Raw genomic sequence first — 20525 nt, 5'->3', positions numbered from 1 at the left:
TGATCCTTTGTTAGTTGGAATGACTAACACCAACATGCACATTTTACTCCACCCACCCAGGACCGTCTCCGTGGTGTAGAGGTTAGAGCGTCCGCCCGGAGAGCGGAAGGTCGTGGGTTCGATCCCCGACAGCGTCATACCAAAAGACGTTAAAATATGGTACTTGTTGGTCCCTGTCTGGCGCGCGGCATTAATGGGTACAACAAGAACTGGTCGACTCGGAGTCAGTATAATGTGTCTGAGTGGGGTATTCATGCTTCACTGCGGCATGGTATCTCATTGGGCTAGCACTATAAAACCAGCTGAAGTCTGGGCTAGTACAAGCAGCTGCACATATACATACACACACATGCACGTCCTCATATGAGCGAAATATTCTCAAGTACGACATAAAACCCAATTTCACCTCACCTCACCTCACCTCACTTCACCCACCCAGCAGGTCTACCCGATGTCCTACACACAATGTTCTAGGCTGATACAAACGTGTAAAGGACACCAACATGCACATTTCCATAGACAGGAAGCCATATTAGACTTTTGAGATCGGTACTAAAATACCCATTCTTGACCAACACAATTCAACCCGTGCTTCTGTACACAGAAAATGACATACATCACGAACATGAGATCAACCCTGATATACCTGTTCTGTTGGACAAACACCATACAGGTGTAGACAAGATGCCATAAACCAGGGGTGGAAATAACCCATTGCCCGAAGTCCCAGTCCAGTGTTTTTTTCTGTCGGGCAAGCAAATTTGTACATCACTCTGTACCGGTGTCCAGTTGACTTTCTAATGTTAATTACAGGTATGTTGTTTATTTGAAAATCAACAAGAAAATTGGCCAGTATAGTGGAATAATTATCAGGGCAAGGGATTTTACATGTGCCACTGTACCGGAGTACACGAGCAATTTTAAAGTTATTTCCACCCCTGCAGAAACATCAAATGTCCAAGACTAATGTGAAAAGACTGATGTTCTACACCCCGTATAACCTGTGGTAATCAGGACATTAAGCCACATCCATCAAATGTGTCAGATCATGGAACACCTGGTGTTCCACACCCTGTATAACCTGTGGTAATCAGGACATTAAGCAACATCCATCAAATGTGTCAGATCAAATGTGTCACACCCACCCAGTACAACCCCTGTTGTTGTAGAATATGGTACCCAGGAACTAACATGTGTTGCTATCCACTCTTCGACTTTTCAGTGACTGGAGGGGTCTGGCGTTACCGAAATCTGAGAGATGAGCTGCATCTTTCACCTTCAGTGTCCCTCAGTATGTCCACCTTAAGAGAAAAAGCTGCATTAAAACAACAGAAATGCACACCACATGTTCTACTTTCCAATCTTATTGTTTTATTTGAAACATTCAGCAAATTAGTTAGGGTAGACTAGATTTGGTTCAATGGGAATCCCTTTCTCAACAGAGAGGACAAATCGTTCCCACCTTCTCCTGGGTAGTGATGACTGGTTTCTGCATCACGATCCATCGGACGGACTCAGAACACGATGGTGTTGTCAGCGAGCCGAAGTACGTGTAGAACTTGCCACCAGGGGGCAGCAGTTGCCGAGGATCCAGGGTCACTGAGATACCAGCTTCATGTAAAACAGAAATAATCAGTAATGGAATTTCTGTCTCACCAGTTGGAGGACTGATCTGAACAGACGTACTACCGTCGCTTCAACTACCAAGTGAGTGAGTGAGTTTGGTTTTACGCTGCTTTTAGCAATATTCTAGCACTATCATGGCGGGGGACACCAGAAATGGGCTTTACACAGTGTGCCCATGCGGGGAATCGAACCCGGGTCTTCGGCGTTTAGAGCGAACGCTTTAACCACTTAGTCTACCCCACCGCCCTCAACTACCAAGTTGTTTGGCAACATGCCTGACATTCCAAATGGACAGATTAATGTGAATACAAATTAAGAATACAGCCTCATTAACATGAATATTAGTGGATTGATATGAGTAATATAGGCTGATATAGGGACAGATGGACTGATATGGACAGATGGACTGATATGAACAGACTGGACTGATATGAACAGATGAACTGATATGAACAGACTGGACTGATATGAACAGATGGACTGATATGAACAGATGGAATGATATGAACAGATGATATGAACAGATGGACTGATATGAACAGATGAACTGATATGAACAGATGAACTGATATGAACAGATGAACTGATATGGACAGATGGATTGGTATGAATAATATGGGCTGATATGGACAGATGGACTGATATGAACAGATGGACGGGTATGAACAGACTGGACTGATATGGACAGATGGACTGATATGAACAGATGGACTGATATGAACAGATGGAATGATATGGACAGATGGACTGATATGAACAGACTGGAATGATATGGACAGATGGACTGATGTGAACAGATGGACTGATATGAACAGATGAACTGATATGAACAGACTGGACAGATATGAACAGATGGACTGATATGAACAGACTGGACTGATATGAACAGATGAACTGATATGGACAGATGGACTGATATGGACAGATGGAATGATATGGACAGGTGGACTGATATGAACAGACTGGACTGATATGAACAGATGAACTGATATGAACAGACTGGACTGATATGAACAGATGAACAGATATGAACAGACTGGACTGATATGAACAGATGAACTGATATGGACAGATGAACTGATATGAACAGATGAACTGATATGAACAGACTGGACTGATATGAACAGATGAACTGATATGGACAGATGAACTGATATGGACAGATGAACTGATATGAACAGACTGGACTGATATGAACGGATGAACTGATATGGACAGATGAACTGATATGGACAGATGAACTGATATGGACAGATGAACTGATATGGACAGATGGAATGATATGGACAGATGAACTGATATGAACAGACTGGACTGATATGAACAGATGAACTGATATGGACAGATGAACTGATATGGACAGATGAACTGATATGAACAGACTGGACTGATATGAACACATGAACTGATATGGACAGATGAACTGATATGGACAGATGAACTGATATGGACAGATGAACTGATATGAACAGACTGGACTGATATGAACAGATGGACTGATATGGACAGATGAACTGATATGAACAGACTGGACTGATGTGAACAGATGAACTGATATGAACAGACTGGACTGATATGAACAGATGAACTGATATGAACAGATGAACTGATATGAACAGACTGGACTGATATGAACACATGAACTGATATGGACAGATGAACTGATATGGACAGATGGACTGATATGAACAGATGGATTGATATGAACAGATGGACGGGTATGAACAGACTGGACTGATATGAACAGATGGACTAATATCAACAGATGAACTGATATGGACAGATGGATTGGTATGAATAATATAGGCTGATATGGACAGATGGACTGATATGAACAGATGGACTGATATGAACAGATGGACTTATATGGACAGATGGACTTATATGAACAGATGGACGGGTATGAACAGACTGGACAGATATGAACAGATGGACTGATATGAACAGATGAACTGATATGGACAGATGGATTGGTATGAATAATATAGGCTGATATGGACAGATGGACTGATATGAACAGATGGACTGATATGAACAGATGGACTTATATGGACAGATGGACTGATATGAACAGATGGACGGGTATGAACAGACTGGCTTGATATGAACAGATGGACTGATATGAACAGATGAACTGATATGGACAGATGGATTGGTATGAATAATATAGGCTGATATGGACAGATGGACAGATATGGACAGATGGACTGATATGAACAGATGGAATGATATGGACAGATGGACTTATATGAACAGATTGAATGATATGGACAGATGGACTGATATGAACAGATAGACTGATATGAACTGATGGACTGATATGGACTGATATGAACTGATGGACTGATATGGACAGATGGACTGATATGAACAGATGAGCTGATATGAACAGATGGACTGATATGAACAGATAGACTGATATGGACAGATGGATTGATACATGTATCTATGTGAGTGAGTGAGTGAGGATGGTTTTGCTTTAAGCAATATTCCAGCAATATTACAGTGGGGGACACCAGAAATGGGTTTGAGTTGAATTGATATGAATAGATGATTTATATGAATAAATGATAACATAAATATATGGTTTAACAGATAATATATATGAATAGCTGATAACATGAATTGATGGTTGATATGAACATATGGTGATATGTACAGATGGTCTCATATGTATAGATTGGTTTATACGAATAAATGGATGATATGAATAGATGGACGGATATTAAAAATTTGGCTGATATTAACATATGGGCGATATGAAGTAATACTGCTTTAACTGTATCTTACTTCCGTTGTTGTTCAGCTTTTGTACCCCATCTGAGAATGAGTTGAATGCCGAGTTGTTTGAAGATGGTCCTTCCTGCAAGAGACAGGATTTGTAGAATCACCTGCATAGGTCACAGCACATATCTGATGGATGTTTGACTTTGGGCTCGGAGTACTGTGTGACATTTGTGATTTAATTATTTAACCTGTAGTAAGCATTCAAGAAAATTCAACTCATAAATACTTCAAATTGAAAAAGTCCAAGCATAATAATGATCAACATCAACCAAAAACCAAAAAAGCAAAACAACTGTCAGATATGTAAAATTGTCTTACATTCATCATACATAAAATCATAAATTTCTCAACGGTTGTCTCCCTTAGACTATCATCCACAACTGTGTTCTAGAGACTTGTCTTCTGTAATGCTTGAATAAATATGGCAGAAACTATGTGTTCAAGCAATTATTTGAAAAAAATGATAAATATGTAAGTGCTTACATGTGATTGTGTGGAGATACAGGTAAGAATACAGGTCCCAGCGACCAATGTGATTGTGTGGAGATACAGGTAAGAATACAGGTCCCAGCGACCAATGTGATTGTGTGGAGATACAGGTAAGAATACAGGTCCCAGCGACCAATGTGATTGTGTGGAGATACAGGTAAGAATACAGGTCCCAGCCACCAATGTGATTTGTGAGGAGATACAGGTAAGAATACAGGTCCCAGCCACCAATGTGATTGTGTGGAGATACAGGTAAGAATACAGGTCCCAGCGACCAATGTGATTGTGTGGAGATACAGGTAAGAATACAGGTCCCAGCCGACCAATATGACTGTGTGGGAGATACAGGTAAGAATACAGGTCCCAGCCACCAATGTGATTGTGTGGAGATACAGGTAAGAATACAGGTCCCAGCGCACCAATGTGATTGTGTGGAGATACAGGTAAGAATACAGGTCCCAGCGACCAATGTGATTGTGAGGAGATACAGGTAAGAATACAGGTCCCAGCTTTTACCAATGTGATTGTGTGGAGATACAGGTAAGAATACAGGTCCCAGCGACCAATGTGATTGTGTGGAGATACAGGTAAGAATACAGGTCCCAGCGACCAATGTGATTGTGTGTGAGATACAGGTAAGAATACAGGTCCCAGCCACCAATGTGATTGTGTGGAGATACAGGTAAGAATACAGGTCCCAGCGACCAATGTGATTGTGTGGAGATACAGGTAAGAATACAGGTCCCAGCGACCAATGTGATTGTGTGGAGATACAGGTAAGAATACAGGTCCCAGCGACCAATGTGATTGTGTGGAGATACAGGTAAGAATACAGGTCCCAGCCACCAATGTGATTGTGTGGAGATACAGGTAAGAATACAGGTCCCAGCCACCAATGTGATTGTGTGGAGATACAGGTAAGAATACAGGTCCCAGCTTACCAATGTGATTGTGTGGAGATACAGGTAAGAATACAGGTCCCAGCCACCAATGTGATTGTGTGGAGATACAGGTAAGAATACAGGTCCCAGCCACCAATGTGATTGTGTGGAGATACAGGTAAGAATACAGGTCCCAGCGACCAATGTGATTGTGAGGAGATACAGGTAAGAATACAGGTCCCAGCTTAACCAATGTGATTGTGTGGAGATACAGGTAAGAATACAGGTCCCAGCGACCAATGTGATTGTGTGGAGATACAGGTAAGAATACAGGTCCCAGCGACCAATATGATTGTGTGGAGATACAGGTAAGAATACAGGTCCCAGCGACCAATGTGATTGTGTGGAGATACAGGTAAGAATACAGGTCCCAGCGACCAATGTGATTGTGTGGAGATACAGGTAAGAATACAGGTCCCAGCGACCAATGTGATTGTGAGGAGATACAGGTAAGAATACAGGTCCCAGCGACCAATGTGATTGTGTGGAGATACAGGTAAGAATACAGGTCCCAGCGACCAATGTGATTGTGTGGAGATACAGGTAAGAATACAGGTCCCAGCGACCAATGTGATTGTGTGGAGATACAGGTAAGAATACAGGTCCCAGCGACCAATGTGATTGTGTGGAGATACAGGTAAGAATACAGGTCCCAGCCACCAATGTGATTGTGTGGAGATACAGGTAAGAATACAGGTCCCAGCGACCAATGTGATTGTGTGGAGATACAGGTAAGAATACAGGTCCCAGCGACCAATGTGATTGTGTGGAGATACAGGTAAGAATACAGGTCCCAGCGACCAATGTGATTGTGTGGAGATACAGGTAAGAATACAGGTCCCAGCGACCAATGTGATTGTGTGGAGATACAGGTAAGAATACAGGTCCCAGTGGAGATACGCAGTACCAATGTGATTGTGTGGAGATACAGGTAAGAATACAGGTCCCAGCGACCAATGTGATTGTGTGGAGATACAGGTAAGAATACAGGTCCCAGCGACCAATGTGATTGTGTGGAGATACAGGTAAGAATCAAATCTCAAGGCAACTGTGGTTTGTTTAGATTTCTCCACTAAACGATGGAAATTCCAGGTGAGGATACAGGTCCTAAACAGATAATTAAATAGAACGGGCAACCAGACGGTAATATGGCTGATCGTCGCTCATCGTATACCATGGATCAATGCTCATTAGACTGGTCTGGTCCTGATTAGATTATTTATTGACAGCAACAATATAGATGAATATTGCTGAATGTGGAATTAAAGAAAAGAAACAAAAATCAGACTGTATCTTCTTCTCATTTCAATGTAAGCCTCATTTGGATCCCGAAAAACAACTTCTTCAGATCTACTTGAAGCTGGCCTACCTCCAGAAATATACCAATGACTGCTAATCCATCCTGCTTGGCAACAGCAGCTCCAAAACTGCCGTACTGCTTCTTGTAGTGAACCAGGTGCATCTATAACAACGACAATGGTATATTACAGGACATGTATTGAAGGACCTTTAGCTTCTTGTAGTGAACCAGGTGCATCTATAACAACGACAATGGTATATTACAGGACATGTATTGAAGGACCTTTAGCTTCTTGTAGTGAACCAGGTGCATCTATAACAACGACAATGGTATATTACAGGACATGTATTGAAGGACCTTTAGCTTCTTGTAGTGAACCAGGTGCATCTATAACAACGACAATGGTATATTACAGGACATGTATTGAAGGACCTTTAGCTTCTTGTAGTGAACCAGGTGCATCTATAACAACGACAATGGTATATTACAGGACATGTATTGAAGGACCTTTAGCTTCTTGTAGTGAACCAGGTGCATCTATAACAACGACAATGGTATATTACAGGACATGTATTGAAGGACCTTTAGCTTCTTGTAGTGAACCAGGTGCATCTATAACAACGACAATGGTATATTACAGGACATGTATTGAAGGACCTTTAGCTTCTTGTAGTGAACCAGGTGCATCTATAACAACGACAATGGTATATTACAGGACATGTATTGAAGGACCTTTAGCTTCTTGTAGTGAACCAGGTGCATCTATAACAACGACAATGGTATATTACAGGACATGTATTGAAGGACCTTTAGCTTCTTGTAGTGAACCAGGTGCATCTATAACAACGACAATGGTATATTACAGGACATGTATTGAAGGACCTTTAGCTTCTTGTAGTGAACCAGGTGCATCTATAACAACGACAATGGTATATTACAGGACATGTATTGAAGGACCTTTAGCTTCTTGTAGTGAACCAGGTGCATCTATAACAACGACAATGGTATATTACAGGACATGTATTGAAGGACCTTTAGCTTCTTGTAGTGAACCAGGTGCATCTATAACAACGACAATGGTATATTACAGGACATGTATTGAAGGACCTTTAGCTTCTTGTAGTGAACCAGGTGCATCTATAACAACGACAATGGTATATTACAGGACATGTATTGAAGGACCTTTAGCTTCTTGTAGTGAACCAGGTGCATCTATAACAACGACAATGGTATATTACAGGACATGTATTGAAGGACCTTTAAGCTTCTTGTAGTGAACCAGGTGCATCTATAACAACGACAATGGTATATTACAGGACATGTATTGAAGGACCTTTAGCTTCTTGTAGTGAACCAGGTGCATCTATAACAACGACAATGGTATATTACAGGACATGTATTGAAGGACCTTTAGCTTCTTGTAGTGAACCAGGTGCATCTATAACAACGACAATGGTATATTACAGGACATGTATTGAAGGACCTTTAGCTTCTTGTAGTGAACCAGGTGCATCTATAACAACGACAATGGTATATTACAGGACATGTATTGAAGGACCTTTAGCTTCTTGTAGTGAACCAGGTGCATCTATAACAACGACAATGGTATATTACAGGACATGTATTGAAGGACCTTTAGCTTCTTGTAGTGAACCAGGTGCATCTATAACAACGACAATGGTATATTACAGGACATGTATTGAAGGACCTTTAGCTTCTTGTAGTGAACCAGGTGCATCTATAACAACGACAATGGTATATTACAGGACATGTATTGAAGGACCTTTAGCTTCTTGTAGTGAACCAGGTGCATCTATAACAACGACAATGGTATATTACAGGACATGTATTGAAGGACCTTTAGCTTCTTGTAGTGAACCAGGTTCATCTATAACAACGACAATGGTATATTACAGGACATGTATTGAAGGACCTTTAGCTTCTTGTAGTGAACCAGGTTCATCTATAACAACGACAATGGTATATTACAGGACATGTATTGAAGGACCTTTAGCTTCTTGTAGTGAACCAGGTGCATCTATAACAACGACAATGGTATATTACAGGACATGTATTGAAGGACCTTTAGCTTCTTGTAGTGAACCAGGTGCATCTATAACAACGACAATGGTATATTACAGGACATGTATTGAAGGACCTTTAGCTTCTTGTAGTGAACCAGGTGCATCTATAACAACGACAATGGTATATTACAGGACATGTATTGAAGGACCTTTAGCTTCTTGTAGTGAACCAGGTGCATCTATAACAACGACAATGGTATATTACAGGACATGTATTGAAGGACCTTTAGCTGTATTTTAACAGAGATTTTTCCAGCTCAAAACTGACCACCTATCTGTAAAGGGAAGCTACTTTATGGATGAAAACTTCTATAATTTATTATGATGGTCACCAGCTTATATAACGACAACCAAACACATCACTAACTTTGTGATCAACAAATGACAAAAACAATTCACTGGTGGTGGCAATTTAACTAAGTGATGGAGAGCAAAATAACGCACTGAATTTTGTGAAATACTCAAAATAATTTAATAATATTAAATAGTATTAATAAAAACTAGAGGTTTGTGTAATTTGTATGACCAATATATCATATCTACTACAGATATACACACTTAGCTAATAATATTTACATATCATTCACTCAAATTTTGGTCAGTGAGAGGGGAATTATTCTGAGCATGACCTTAAAAGTGATATTTGAGAATCAAATTTAACTTATTGTATTTTTCAGAAAGTAAGATTTATATATTTTTTCCAGTCAGTATTTTTCAGTTTTAGGATTCTTGTTAATTGATTCATATGAAAACTATTGCATTAGTAGTGTGTTACATAGTGATAAGCAGATACAGAGTCTTACACCAACCTCTCCAGACATGGGTTTGCCGTCCACGTGATGTTCCGAGGGGCAGTGGAAGTGCATAGAGTCAAGGACATAGTCATTGGTGACCTCAGGCAGAAGTCTCGTCACCAGTTGGTGCTGCTTAGAGAAGGCGAGAACAGCTCCCTGGCCTAGTGTTGAAAACAATCTCATTTATATAATACACATGTAATCATAATTATCATCAACAAGGTTATTTCCTGTCTGTTGTTATAACATGCAACACTCAGCATTATTTGATCTATAGTAATTTGACCTTATGAAGATCAGGTAGCATGTCATTTATTGAGAATGTGATGCAGATGCTAAAGGCCTTACCTGTGGAACTGATGCTTCCACCCAGGGCACCTGTCTGGCTGCCCTGGTAGGTGATGGCAGTAAAACCTCGACAGTGGAGACTCTGGGTCTTGATGTCAATGGGGACTGGATGGAGCCGGCACAGCACCGCGTCTCAGGAGCCAGGTGGCTCCAGTGTAGGGGACCTGCAGTCAGTGAGTGAGTGAGTGAGTGGAGTGAGGTGGGTGAGTGAGTTGGAAAAGTTAAGTGGGTGAGTGGGTGAGTTGAGTGAGTGAGTGAGTGAGTGAGTGAGTGAGTGAGTGAGTGAGTGAGTGAGTGAGTGAGTGAGTGAGTGAGTGAGTGAGTGAGTGAGTGAGTGAGTGAGTGAGTGAGTGAGTGAGTGAGACTCTTCAGTATTTCAGTCACATAATAGTGCCTCGCTTTATGGAAGCAATGCTTGAGGTGATGTACAGGTATATTCAAGTTGTTGAATGACAAGGGATTGTAAGTGGAGTTTTTTCTGGTAATTGAAGCCATGACCTGCGAATCCTGGTATGGATAAGGGACATAACTCTCCACTGTGATTTGCAGTGTTTTACAGGTGCTTTCATAGATAAGGAAGAGGATGTAAAGTTGAGGTGGAGGAGAACTTCAGGTGTAGCAATCAGTTTTATTGAATTTATAATAATGTATATTGACCACAGAATTTGCTGATGAATCACAGTGTTGCTGCTTTGCCTGATTAGTACAATCAGGGAACGGCTGTTTGTTTGACACTGATCCTGGCTGGTTATCCCAGTGGAACGCTTGTCTCCCCAACTGTATGCGTGATGCTCAACACTGTAGTCAGCAATATTCCAGCCAGATCACCTTGAGTCTGGACCACACCATCCAGTGACTGACATCATGAGCATCACCAGCACCATCAGTCTGACCAGATACATTCAGTCATCAGATACCAAATACTATTCCCTGATATGAAGTACAGGGCAGAGTGACTCCAAAGTAGATAATACCACTAATAAATACCCTGTGAAGATAGGATAGAATTGATCTTTAGCTAGCTATGCTTGTCGTAAGAGGCAAATGATAGGAAATGATGGTCATGCTTACTGAATGGGTTCAGATGCATGTCATCATATCCAAACTGTGTAGATTTCACCACATTTTGTAAGTTTACTAATGAAAGCATGATTCTGATCACTCATCAAAAGAAATAAGGTCCTGGAATCTAATGTAGGTCAGGTCAGGCACAGCTCATGATTTCCCCACCATTACATTTGAATAACCTCAACCTAGTCTATCTCACTGTCCCTGAAACACATTATGTTCCCTACTGCCTTGCCCTCAACACAATGTTCAAGTTCTAAATGAAGCAAGTCTAGATTTCCTCAGGTTCAAGGTCTCCCATCACATTCAGGCTCCTTTTCAATTTTAATGGGTTTATTTGTTACTATCAAAATAATATGTATTCAGAGATCAAGCCATAGTCTAAACCTCAACCCTGTCATCACTGCTAGCCACTCATGAAGTGGGCCAAGGTCAAGGCCTCTTACAGGTCAAATATGAGTATAAACTTATTATCTTACCATCAGCACCATGAGGGTTGTAGGTGAATGTGACCGAGGGAGTAGCTGGACATATGTCATCAGACGGGCCTGTAGGCTGATGTGTGAACACTACCACCAAGGTTATCACAGTTATCAAAATCACTCCAAAACCGAGGACTAAACTACATTTCTTGCAAGGACTGTCAGTGAGAAGCTGCCATATTGCCACAAGGCTGTTTCTACTGCTGTCAGAAATTAAAACATCTGTATCTTTATCCATGGTAGTATGTACTGATCGATGTTCTCCACCGTCTAGTAATCAAGTTGAACACACAACACACAAGAAGTATGATCACAGTCAGGAACGCATTTTTGTACAATCATCTCAGTTCCTGAATACATTGTCACAACATCCACAAACCAACTGATGGTATTCTTTGATAGACAAAGAGAGTTAACCCTAGCTGTGAACTAGGGTTGTTTAGTTCATATTGTTGCACGGTGGTCCTTGATCATTCTTGACAGGTGGGTATCTGCACTTGTCCTTGTAAATCTCGACCTGCTGTGCTCCAAGAATGGATGTGACTCTTCTGATCTCTCTTCTGTGAGTGAGGGAAGTTTCTCACTCTGGGAGATTCATCAGCAACTACAGCGAGTAACTTCCGTGTCAAGCACCAGCTCATCTGGACAGGTAGGTACAGAATTAGTTTTCTTTGATATTTAGGAGTGAGTGAGTGAGATGGGTTCAATGCCACTTGGAAAAGTATTTCATTTAGTCTGAAGTGATGCACGTTTTAGATGGTCATGACTTTAATGAAAACCCACAAGCACAGAAATATAATCAGGATAAAATGGGATTTCAATACAAGATTCCAACCAATGATAATAGTTTTCTGGTTTGTACAAGGGAGAAAACTTTTCACAGTAAACTGTGACACCTTAGACAACTCTCAGACACATATTAAGATACAAAAAGGACACTACATAAATGCTCATAATTTAGAAAAATAAACGTAATATTCACAAAATACCCATGTATATCAACTGAAACATCCCGAAGATTTTATCCCGTTCTTGATCACAGTACTATATTATCACGACCACGTGGCAGTCCTATCTCTCAGGTATATCTAGGTTATGTGTGACCACACTTGACCATAGTCACACTATCTACACACTTCCCAATTATGAATTGTTAAGTTATATGTCATGTCTGGAGATGTCCTAGGAAGACTCAGATAACATGAAACTGTGGTGGGAGACGAACACTTTATTCCATGTTGGTTTTGCCTTGGCCTACACAGACGCACGCTGCCCATGGACCAGTCGTTGTGTACAGACTCTTAGGGAGTAATCATTATGCAACATCTCCCTTTCTTTAGAAAAGTAAAGATAGCAATTAACACACTATCCCAGCAAACAGTTTAAACAAATGCTAAACAAGTTAAAATGAACAAATTAAAGTCTATATCTCTTTCTTGAGAAATTAAAAGTCTTTGCTAATAAGCAGGACCACACGTCATATCTTCCTCCCTTTTTCTTTTAAGGCACAAAGTCCCTGTATCGGGTGGTGGTCTGACCACCCTGCCTCTCCTCGTTCTGATCTCATGACCAGGTGCTGTGCCATGAACAGAACTGTCCATGATCCTAGGAGTGTTCACAGGAGTGTTCACATCAAAGTCTACAGGAGTTTTCAAAAATTTCACAGGAGTTTTCACAGGGGTTTTCACAGGAGTGTTACCAGGGGAGTTCACAGTTGACTGAAACTCTTTCATTGACCTTTCATCCATTTTCTGCTCTTCCAAATCCAGTTCGACATCTTTAGTCTCAGGGGCAGCCTCTTGAGATTTTCTTAGATGGCGTCTATTTCTCAAGAGATCTTCCATCTTCTGCACGCATGTCATAATGATCGTACATCCACTTGTTGTTCTACACGACAGCTTTCTTCCATTTCTTTTTGTCACGACTGAATGGCTTCACCGAACTACATCTCCATCTCTCAGTTCTGAAAGTTCAGCTGCACGCATTGTAGTAGTAAGCTTGTTTGGACCTCTTGCTTGAAAGTGCGGCAGGACGTTTTCAATAGTTTTCGGCTGCAGCAATCGACTTGACGTTGGTAGCTTCGCTCTCGCTCTGCTCAAACAACCTTTGAACTGGCGAGCTGCCTACACCGCCAGTCGGCACATTTCTTAAGTCCAATAGGGCCAGAAAGGGGTCTGACTGTGCATGCTGAGACTTACTCATGAGTCTCTTGACGATCTTCACAGCACTCTCCACTTTCCCATTCGACTGTGGGTACCTGGGTGATGAAGTGATATGATCAAACTCGTACTCTGTTGCAAATGTATGGAAAGCTTCAGAATTAAAGGGAGGTCCATTGTCTGACACAATCTGATTGGGAAGTCCATGCCTCGCCGCTAAATGGGATTTCAACTTTTAATGATTTCAGGTGCCCTTTTATCATGCAGTCTGTCAACCTCAAAATAGTCCCAGTAGTAGTCAACAGTGATCAAAAATCTTTTGATCAAACTCAAAAGATCACACCCTAGTTTCTCCCATGGACGACTAGGTATTTCATGACTGACCAATGGCTCTCGTCTTTGATCCTGTTGCAGCGCATTGCAAGTATCACACTTGCTGATGAAATCTGTGAGGTCAGCGCCATATTGGGCCAATACACAGACTCTCTGGCTCTTCTGATACAACCTTGTATCCCCAAGTGACTGTAGTGAATTCTTTCCATGATGCCAGGGCGGATACTGACTGGCACAACAACACGTTCACCCTTGAACACTATGCCGCTTTTGAACAGAGAGCTCATCGCGAAGGGGAAAAAGACCTGGCACACCATGGCACATCATCTGACGACGTTGGCCAGCCGTCCTGAATCAGATCCTTCAGTATCGTCATTGATTTGTCTTCCACAGTTGCTTTTTGTAACTGGTCAATTCGTTCCTCAGATATTGGCACATACTCAACCATGTTGATGGATTCAACGTCAACGCTGTCTGACATCGCACATCAACAGCAAACACATCTCCGTCATCAGTCTCAGTATGTTTCACATGTGGAAGATATGCTCTACTCAGAGTGTCAGCAAAGAACATTTGAGATCCCCTCTTGTAGATGACCTCAAAATCGTACTTCTGAAGTCGTAACATCATGCGTTGGAGACGCTCGAGCACACAACAGACTTTTGGCGCAGTATTGACTCCAATGGCTTGTGGTCCGATTCCACGACGACCTTCCGTCCGTCAGACATACTGTTCAAATCGCTCCATGCCAAAGACAATCGCCAACATTTCTTTTCTATCTGAGCATATTGTTTCTCAGTGTTGGTCAAAGATCGAGATGCATATGCTACAGGCTGACCATTTTGGATCAGACAAACACCCAGTCCATTTTGTGATGCATCACACTGAAGGCTTGTCTCAAGGCCATTGTCAAAGTACTTCAGTACAGGTGGTTCAGACAGAATATGTTTGATTTTTTTCCAAACACTTGCCATGAACTTGCTCATCCCACCTGAAGTTCACATCACTTTTCAACAGATCCCTCAGAGGTGCAGTCACTTCAGACAAGTTGGGTACAAATTTCTGAACAAAGTTCACCATCCCTAAAATGCTGAATACCCTGCTTATCCGTTGGTGTGGGCATGTTTGTGATTGCTTCAACTTTCATGTGATCAATCTTTAATCCATCCGAGGTTACGACATGTCCCAGATAAGGCACCTCGGTCAGTTTCAGTTTCAGTTTGGATCTGTTCAGTTTGATATTTCTGTTCCTGCATCGATCAAGGAACTTGGACAACTTCTCATCATGATCAGCTTCAGCCACTTCATAAGTGTCTCCAACACCATAGATCAGAACATCATCATGTACAGCACGCATCCATCCAAACCACATATTGCCTCATTCAAACGGGCGCTGAAACTCCTCAGGTGCTGGTGACAACCCGAATGGCATTCGTGAGCCAACGGTAACGGCCCCAAGGTGTTTCAAATGTTGTCAAGAAACTGCTTTCCTCCTCAAGCTGGATATGCCAAAATCCATTTTAGCATCTGCTAAAGTAAAGCACTTAGCGCTTGATAATTCCGCAGAATGTCATCAATTGTCTTTATTGGATAATGATTCCTCTTGAGAGCTTGATTCAGTGGTTTAGGATCTATGCAAATCCTTATCTTGTCAGTACCCTGTTTCTTGACCACAACAAGGGCAGAGATCCAGTCAGTAGGAACATTCACAGGGGTGATGATCTTCAGATCAGCCAGTCTTTCAAGTTCAGCCTTGAGTTTCTGTTGTAAGGCAAGTGGAACCTTACGACATGGTAGCTGGACTGGTGTCACAGTCTCATCTACTTCAAAACGCAACAAGCCATCAAGTGTGCCCTCTCCCTCAAATACATCCTTGTAACGATGGATTATGTCCGTAAGGTCCAATCTTGCTAACTCTGTAGAAACATCCCCACTACCTGAGATCTGGAAAATGTTCTCAAAGTTCACAGTGATTAGCTGCATTTGTTGAACAGCTATTGCACCAAGTATTGGTGGTGAGCCTCTGTCCCTCGTTATCAAGAATTCAATGGTGTATTCACCCTGATTCCTGGGATTTTTGACAGTCACTTCACACTTGCCAACAGTTTGAGATTTCACTCCATTGTACATTCGAAGAGTAGTATTGACCTGTGTTTCCAACTTTTCCAGGTGGGGATCCTGAAACACATTAGCGTAGATAGTCTCTGGCAACACATTGACAGTAGATCCACAATCTAGCTGAAATTTGACCTCAGTTTCCTTGATGAGGAGGACAGCAAAAATCTTCCGTAAATACTGTTGACTTTCACCATGTAATTGAACACTGTTCACATTTTCAACATCCACTGATAAAATATATTCATCCTCAGTATCCTCATCACTCAGTAGTTGAACATTGGCTTGACTCGACTGGCACACATAAGCAAAATGATTTGGTCGTTTACATTTGTTGCAAATTCTTCCCCATGCTGGACATTCCTTCCTGCCGAACACATGACTGCGTCCACAAAATTTGCACTGTAGAGACTGATCACTTCTGGTAGTCAATCCAGGTTTAGTTTCCTTTCCTTTGGGTTTTTTGTAACCTCTAGTTTTACTGATAGCTTGCACATCCTCAGTGTTTGATAGAGATTTTAGTCTAGCAGCTGCTCTCTCATGGGACCTACAGATGTCAATACAATCTTTCAGTGATAGGTTCGAAGACTGCAGCAGTCTCTTTGCGAGTGGAGTTATCACAAATGCCCATCACCATTCGATCCCTGATGAGACTATCTTCAAGCCGTTCCATAATTGCATGTTTTAGCTAGAGTCCTAAGTGTTGCTACATAAGTATCAACAGATTCAAAGTGTTCTTGATTCCGTTTGTTGAAATTGAACCGTTCCCATGTTTCATTGGTCTCGCCAATGCAGTAAGCTTCTAGTTTGTCCAATATTTTCTCGACTTTCCTCCTATCATTTTCACTGTCGAACTGCAACCCATCCAATATGTCTAGAGTCTCAGAACCAATACAAGTTAACAGCGTAGCTGATCTGCATTCATCAGAATCTGTCTTTGTTCGAGAAGCAAGCTCATAGTTTCCCCACATTCGTTTGAACTTTATGAAATTTCTCGTCAAATCGCCCTTCAGATCAAGCTTAGGAGGCAAAGGAATGTTCATAGGAATGCGTGTATCACTTGTGGTGAAGGAATATTTCCACTTTCATCAGCCATGATTGAGTAGTAGTAGCAGTAGTTTCGCTTGTCCATATATTACTCACGACTAGCAATATAATCCGATTCACAGAAACTCCGTTAGTCACAGATTCAATATTGTCACACAAAACACCGCATGCTCTCCACTATCGAAATTAGGTGACACTGAACCACGCGTATGCCTCGGCTCTTTCAATCAAAAGATATTCAGTCAGTAATGCACAACAATTTGTAAAGTTTGTCAGGCGTACTCACTTCTGACACCATGTTAAGTTATATGTCATGTCTGGAGATGTCCTAGGAAGACTCAGATAACATGAAACTGTGGTGGGAGACGAACACTTTATTCCATGTTGGTTTTGCCTTGGCCTACACAGACGCACGCTGCCCATGGACCAGTCGTTGTGTACAGACTCTTAGGGAGTAATCATTATGCAACAATATACTCTTCAACTCAAGCACTATAAGCAGATATCATATTCTCTGTATTAAATGCTCTGCTACCACAAGTGTCCCATGACAGATTTTTAGACCAAACTGCCAGAAATCTTTACAAGTACCCCTACAAAGGCCGCAAATCTACATGACAGCATATATATACTTGTGTACAATTTAAAACCTGTTCAGCTGCTCAGGGTGTATCTGCCTCCTTTTAACCAATGAAAAAGGGTTAGTTTCACCAGTGCCTAATCCTGACTGCTTTAAAATACCCCACCATACCCCCTGTATTTTCTTTGTGTCATATATGTGTGTTATTATGGTGAATACTGTATGATTTTATTTTCATATGTGTATGCATTATTTTACATATACTCAACTCATATATATCGAAACATAGCTCTGACTCTGCAGACCCTGAGATACAGTGGCTTGTCCTTATTAAGGGACCTGGGCACTGGGGTAGCCTAGTGGTTAAAGCGCTCGCTTGTCACATCGAAGGCCTGTGTTCGATTCCCCATATGGGTACTATGTGAAGCCCATATCTTGTCTCCCCTGCCATGATATCTCTGGAATATTGCTAAAAGCAGCGTAAAACCCAACTCACTCAATCAATCATAAGGGATCCCATTTCTGGGGAGAACTCAGGTTCTTGCTGTGTCTCTCACTGGATGTATATTTTCCCAGAGCATATTTCGTAAACACCTCCCCTTTCCGAAATGACAAGCCCTTCCTTGTGCCCGATATGTCCCGTTTGTGAATCAAATAATTTGCCGAAACGGAATCTTTTGTCGCCACGTTGGACTAACACCCTTGAGGTACATCCTTGCATCTTTCTAACCGCATACATGCATTTGTGTGACAACACATAGCTTGAACATTGCACCCAATACTTACTGACAACAGCGTAGATTTCTGAGGAAACTAAACATAGCAACCACATCTGGAAATGAGAGTTACCTCCCTTAGATCGAGAAACCCAATATTGCCTATAGCTATGGCGCAAGTTGAATAGTAAGATTCAGCCTCAAATCCGCATTGAAGTACTGTCGGAAATAGAAAAAAAAAGTTTTTAGGCTTTTACTCTGTATCACTCAAATTTACACAATTGCAAATATCATATGTCGAAATAATCCACATCGACCTAACTGGTTGTTCAGTGAGATGCGTAATAGGATATCCAGAAAAGCATGTTTGTCGTAAAATCGGGCAAAACTTAAGGGTCCTTCACACTTATTTCGAATTGACAGGAATCAAGGAGAATTAGCCAGAAACTATTTTCTACCAAAATTCGAACCGCATTCGGGAGAGAATGTCAAAATAAACATTTTTTTTCAAGCTTTGTAAGAATGCTGTTGGAATACTTAGAACGCACTTCGAACCCGCCTCGAATTATTCTTACTCATTCCAAATGTACTAGATCACGAATGCAGTTCGAATGAATCGGAATACAGTAGGAATAACTAGAACGCCGTTAGAATACACTAAGAATACTTAAAATGAATTTCGACTGCAGTACGAGTCCGGTTCGATTGCTGCGTGAATAGCACTCGAATTTCATTTGAAACGTACCTCGAATGCGGCACGAATTTAAATAGAATGCATTCAGAACCTTCTTGGAATGGCCCCCGAATATGGGTCGAATGTTAAAGAATTAAAACAGAATGCAGCTCGAATATTTCAAATGTCCTTCAAATGCACTTAGAATGTAACACGCATGTCCGGTATGCATCAAGAATGCTGCCGGAATTTTCCACGATGGGGTATAAAAACCGGTTGAATCTGGACTATTCATCAGTCACTGCCCAACTCCCATAGAGTATGGACCACCTGGACCATGTTGCGGTGCTCCCGATTGCTGTCCTCCAGCAATCCCAGATTGAAAGAGATGTGGAAAAAACAGGAGAAGACCCAGGAGATTCCAGACCAGACCATGGCTGACAGAGGAAAGGAGGAGGCTGTTTGACATTACACAAGACTGATGGAAGAGCTCAGAGTTGGGGACACGCAGTCATTCTTCAACTACCTTAGGATGGAGCCTGCCATGTTTGATGAGTTGGTGCAGAAAGTGGGACCAAGAATACAGAAGCAGGATACATATATGAGAAAGGTGCAACCTCCAGGCTTGAAGCTAGCCATCACATTGAGGTTCCTGGCTTCAGGTGATACCACAGCATCATGTACAGCTTCCGCATGGCAAGGAACACAATCAACCTGATCATCTCAGAAGTATGTAAGGTCCTTTTGGGGAATACAAGGATGAGGTTATCATGTGCCCTACCACTCCAGAAGAATGGACACCCATTGAAGAGGTATTCAGAAACAGGTGGAATATACCTCATGCCGTAGGAGCTTTAGATGACAAACATGTGGCCATTAGGAAACCTGCCAAGGGCAGCTCATTGTACCACAACTACAAGGGCTTCTTTTCTGTGGTCCAAATGGCCCTTGTGGGCGGACTTTGGTGCTTACGGAAGTATGTC

At 41.6% G+C, this 20525-nt stretch overlaps 1 protein-coding gene across 2 annotated transcripts; it reads right to left on the bottom strand.

Annotated features, from left to right (window-relative positions):
• Nucleotides 1-1097: 1097 nt before the first annotated feature.
• On the bottom strand, nt 1098-18982 carry LOC124288027 (carbonic anhydrase 2-like). 2 transcript variants are annotated; one of them, XM_046724580.1, is made up of 8 exons: nt 18940-18982; nt 11917-12560; nt 10370-10533; nt 10037-10182; nt 7213-7305; nt 4417-4489; nt 1463-1611; nt 1098-1301 (listed from the first exon to the last, which is right to left on the bottom strand). In XM_046724580.1, exons 4-8 carry the CDS (start codon nt 10091-10093, stop codon nt 1242-1244), a joined length of 432 nt encoding a protein of 143 aa, XP_046580536.1. In that variant the 5' UTR covers nt 10094-10182; nt 10370-10533; nt 11917-12560; nt 18940-18982; the 3' UTR covers nt 1098-1241. The 2 variants fall into 2 exon arrangements, with proteins under 2 accessions (XP_046580536.1, XP_046580537.1); XM_046724581.1 differs by lacking the exon at nt 18940-18982 and adding an exon at nt 18650-18668.
• Nucleotides 18983-20525: the final 1543 nt, after the last annotated feature.

The sequence above is a fragment of the Haliotis rubra genome, unplaced genomic scaffold (genome assembly GCF_003918875.1).
Source record: "Haliotis rubra isolate DU_JTF1 unplaced genomic scaffold, ASM391887v1 Scf41, whole genome shotgun sequence".
Taxonomy (NCBI): Eukaryota; Metazoa; Mollusca; class Gastropoda; order Lepetellida; family Haliotidae; genus Haliotis; species Haliotis rubra.
The sequence above is the reverse complement of the archived record's forward strand: the minus strand, read 5'-3'. Positions and strand labels throughout refer to the sequence as shown.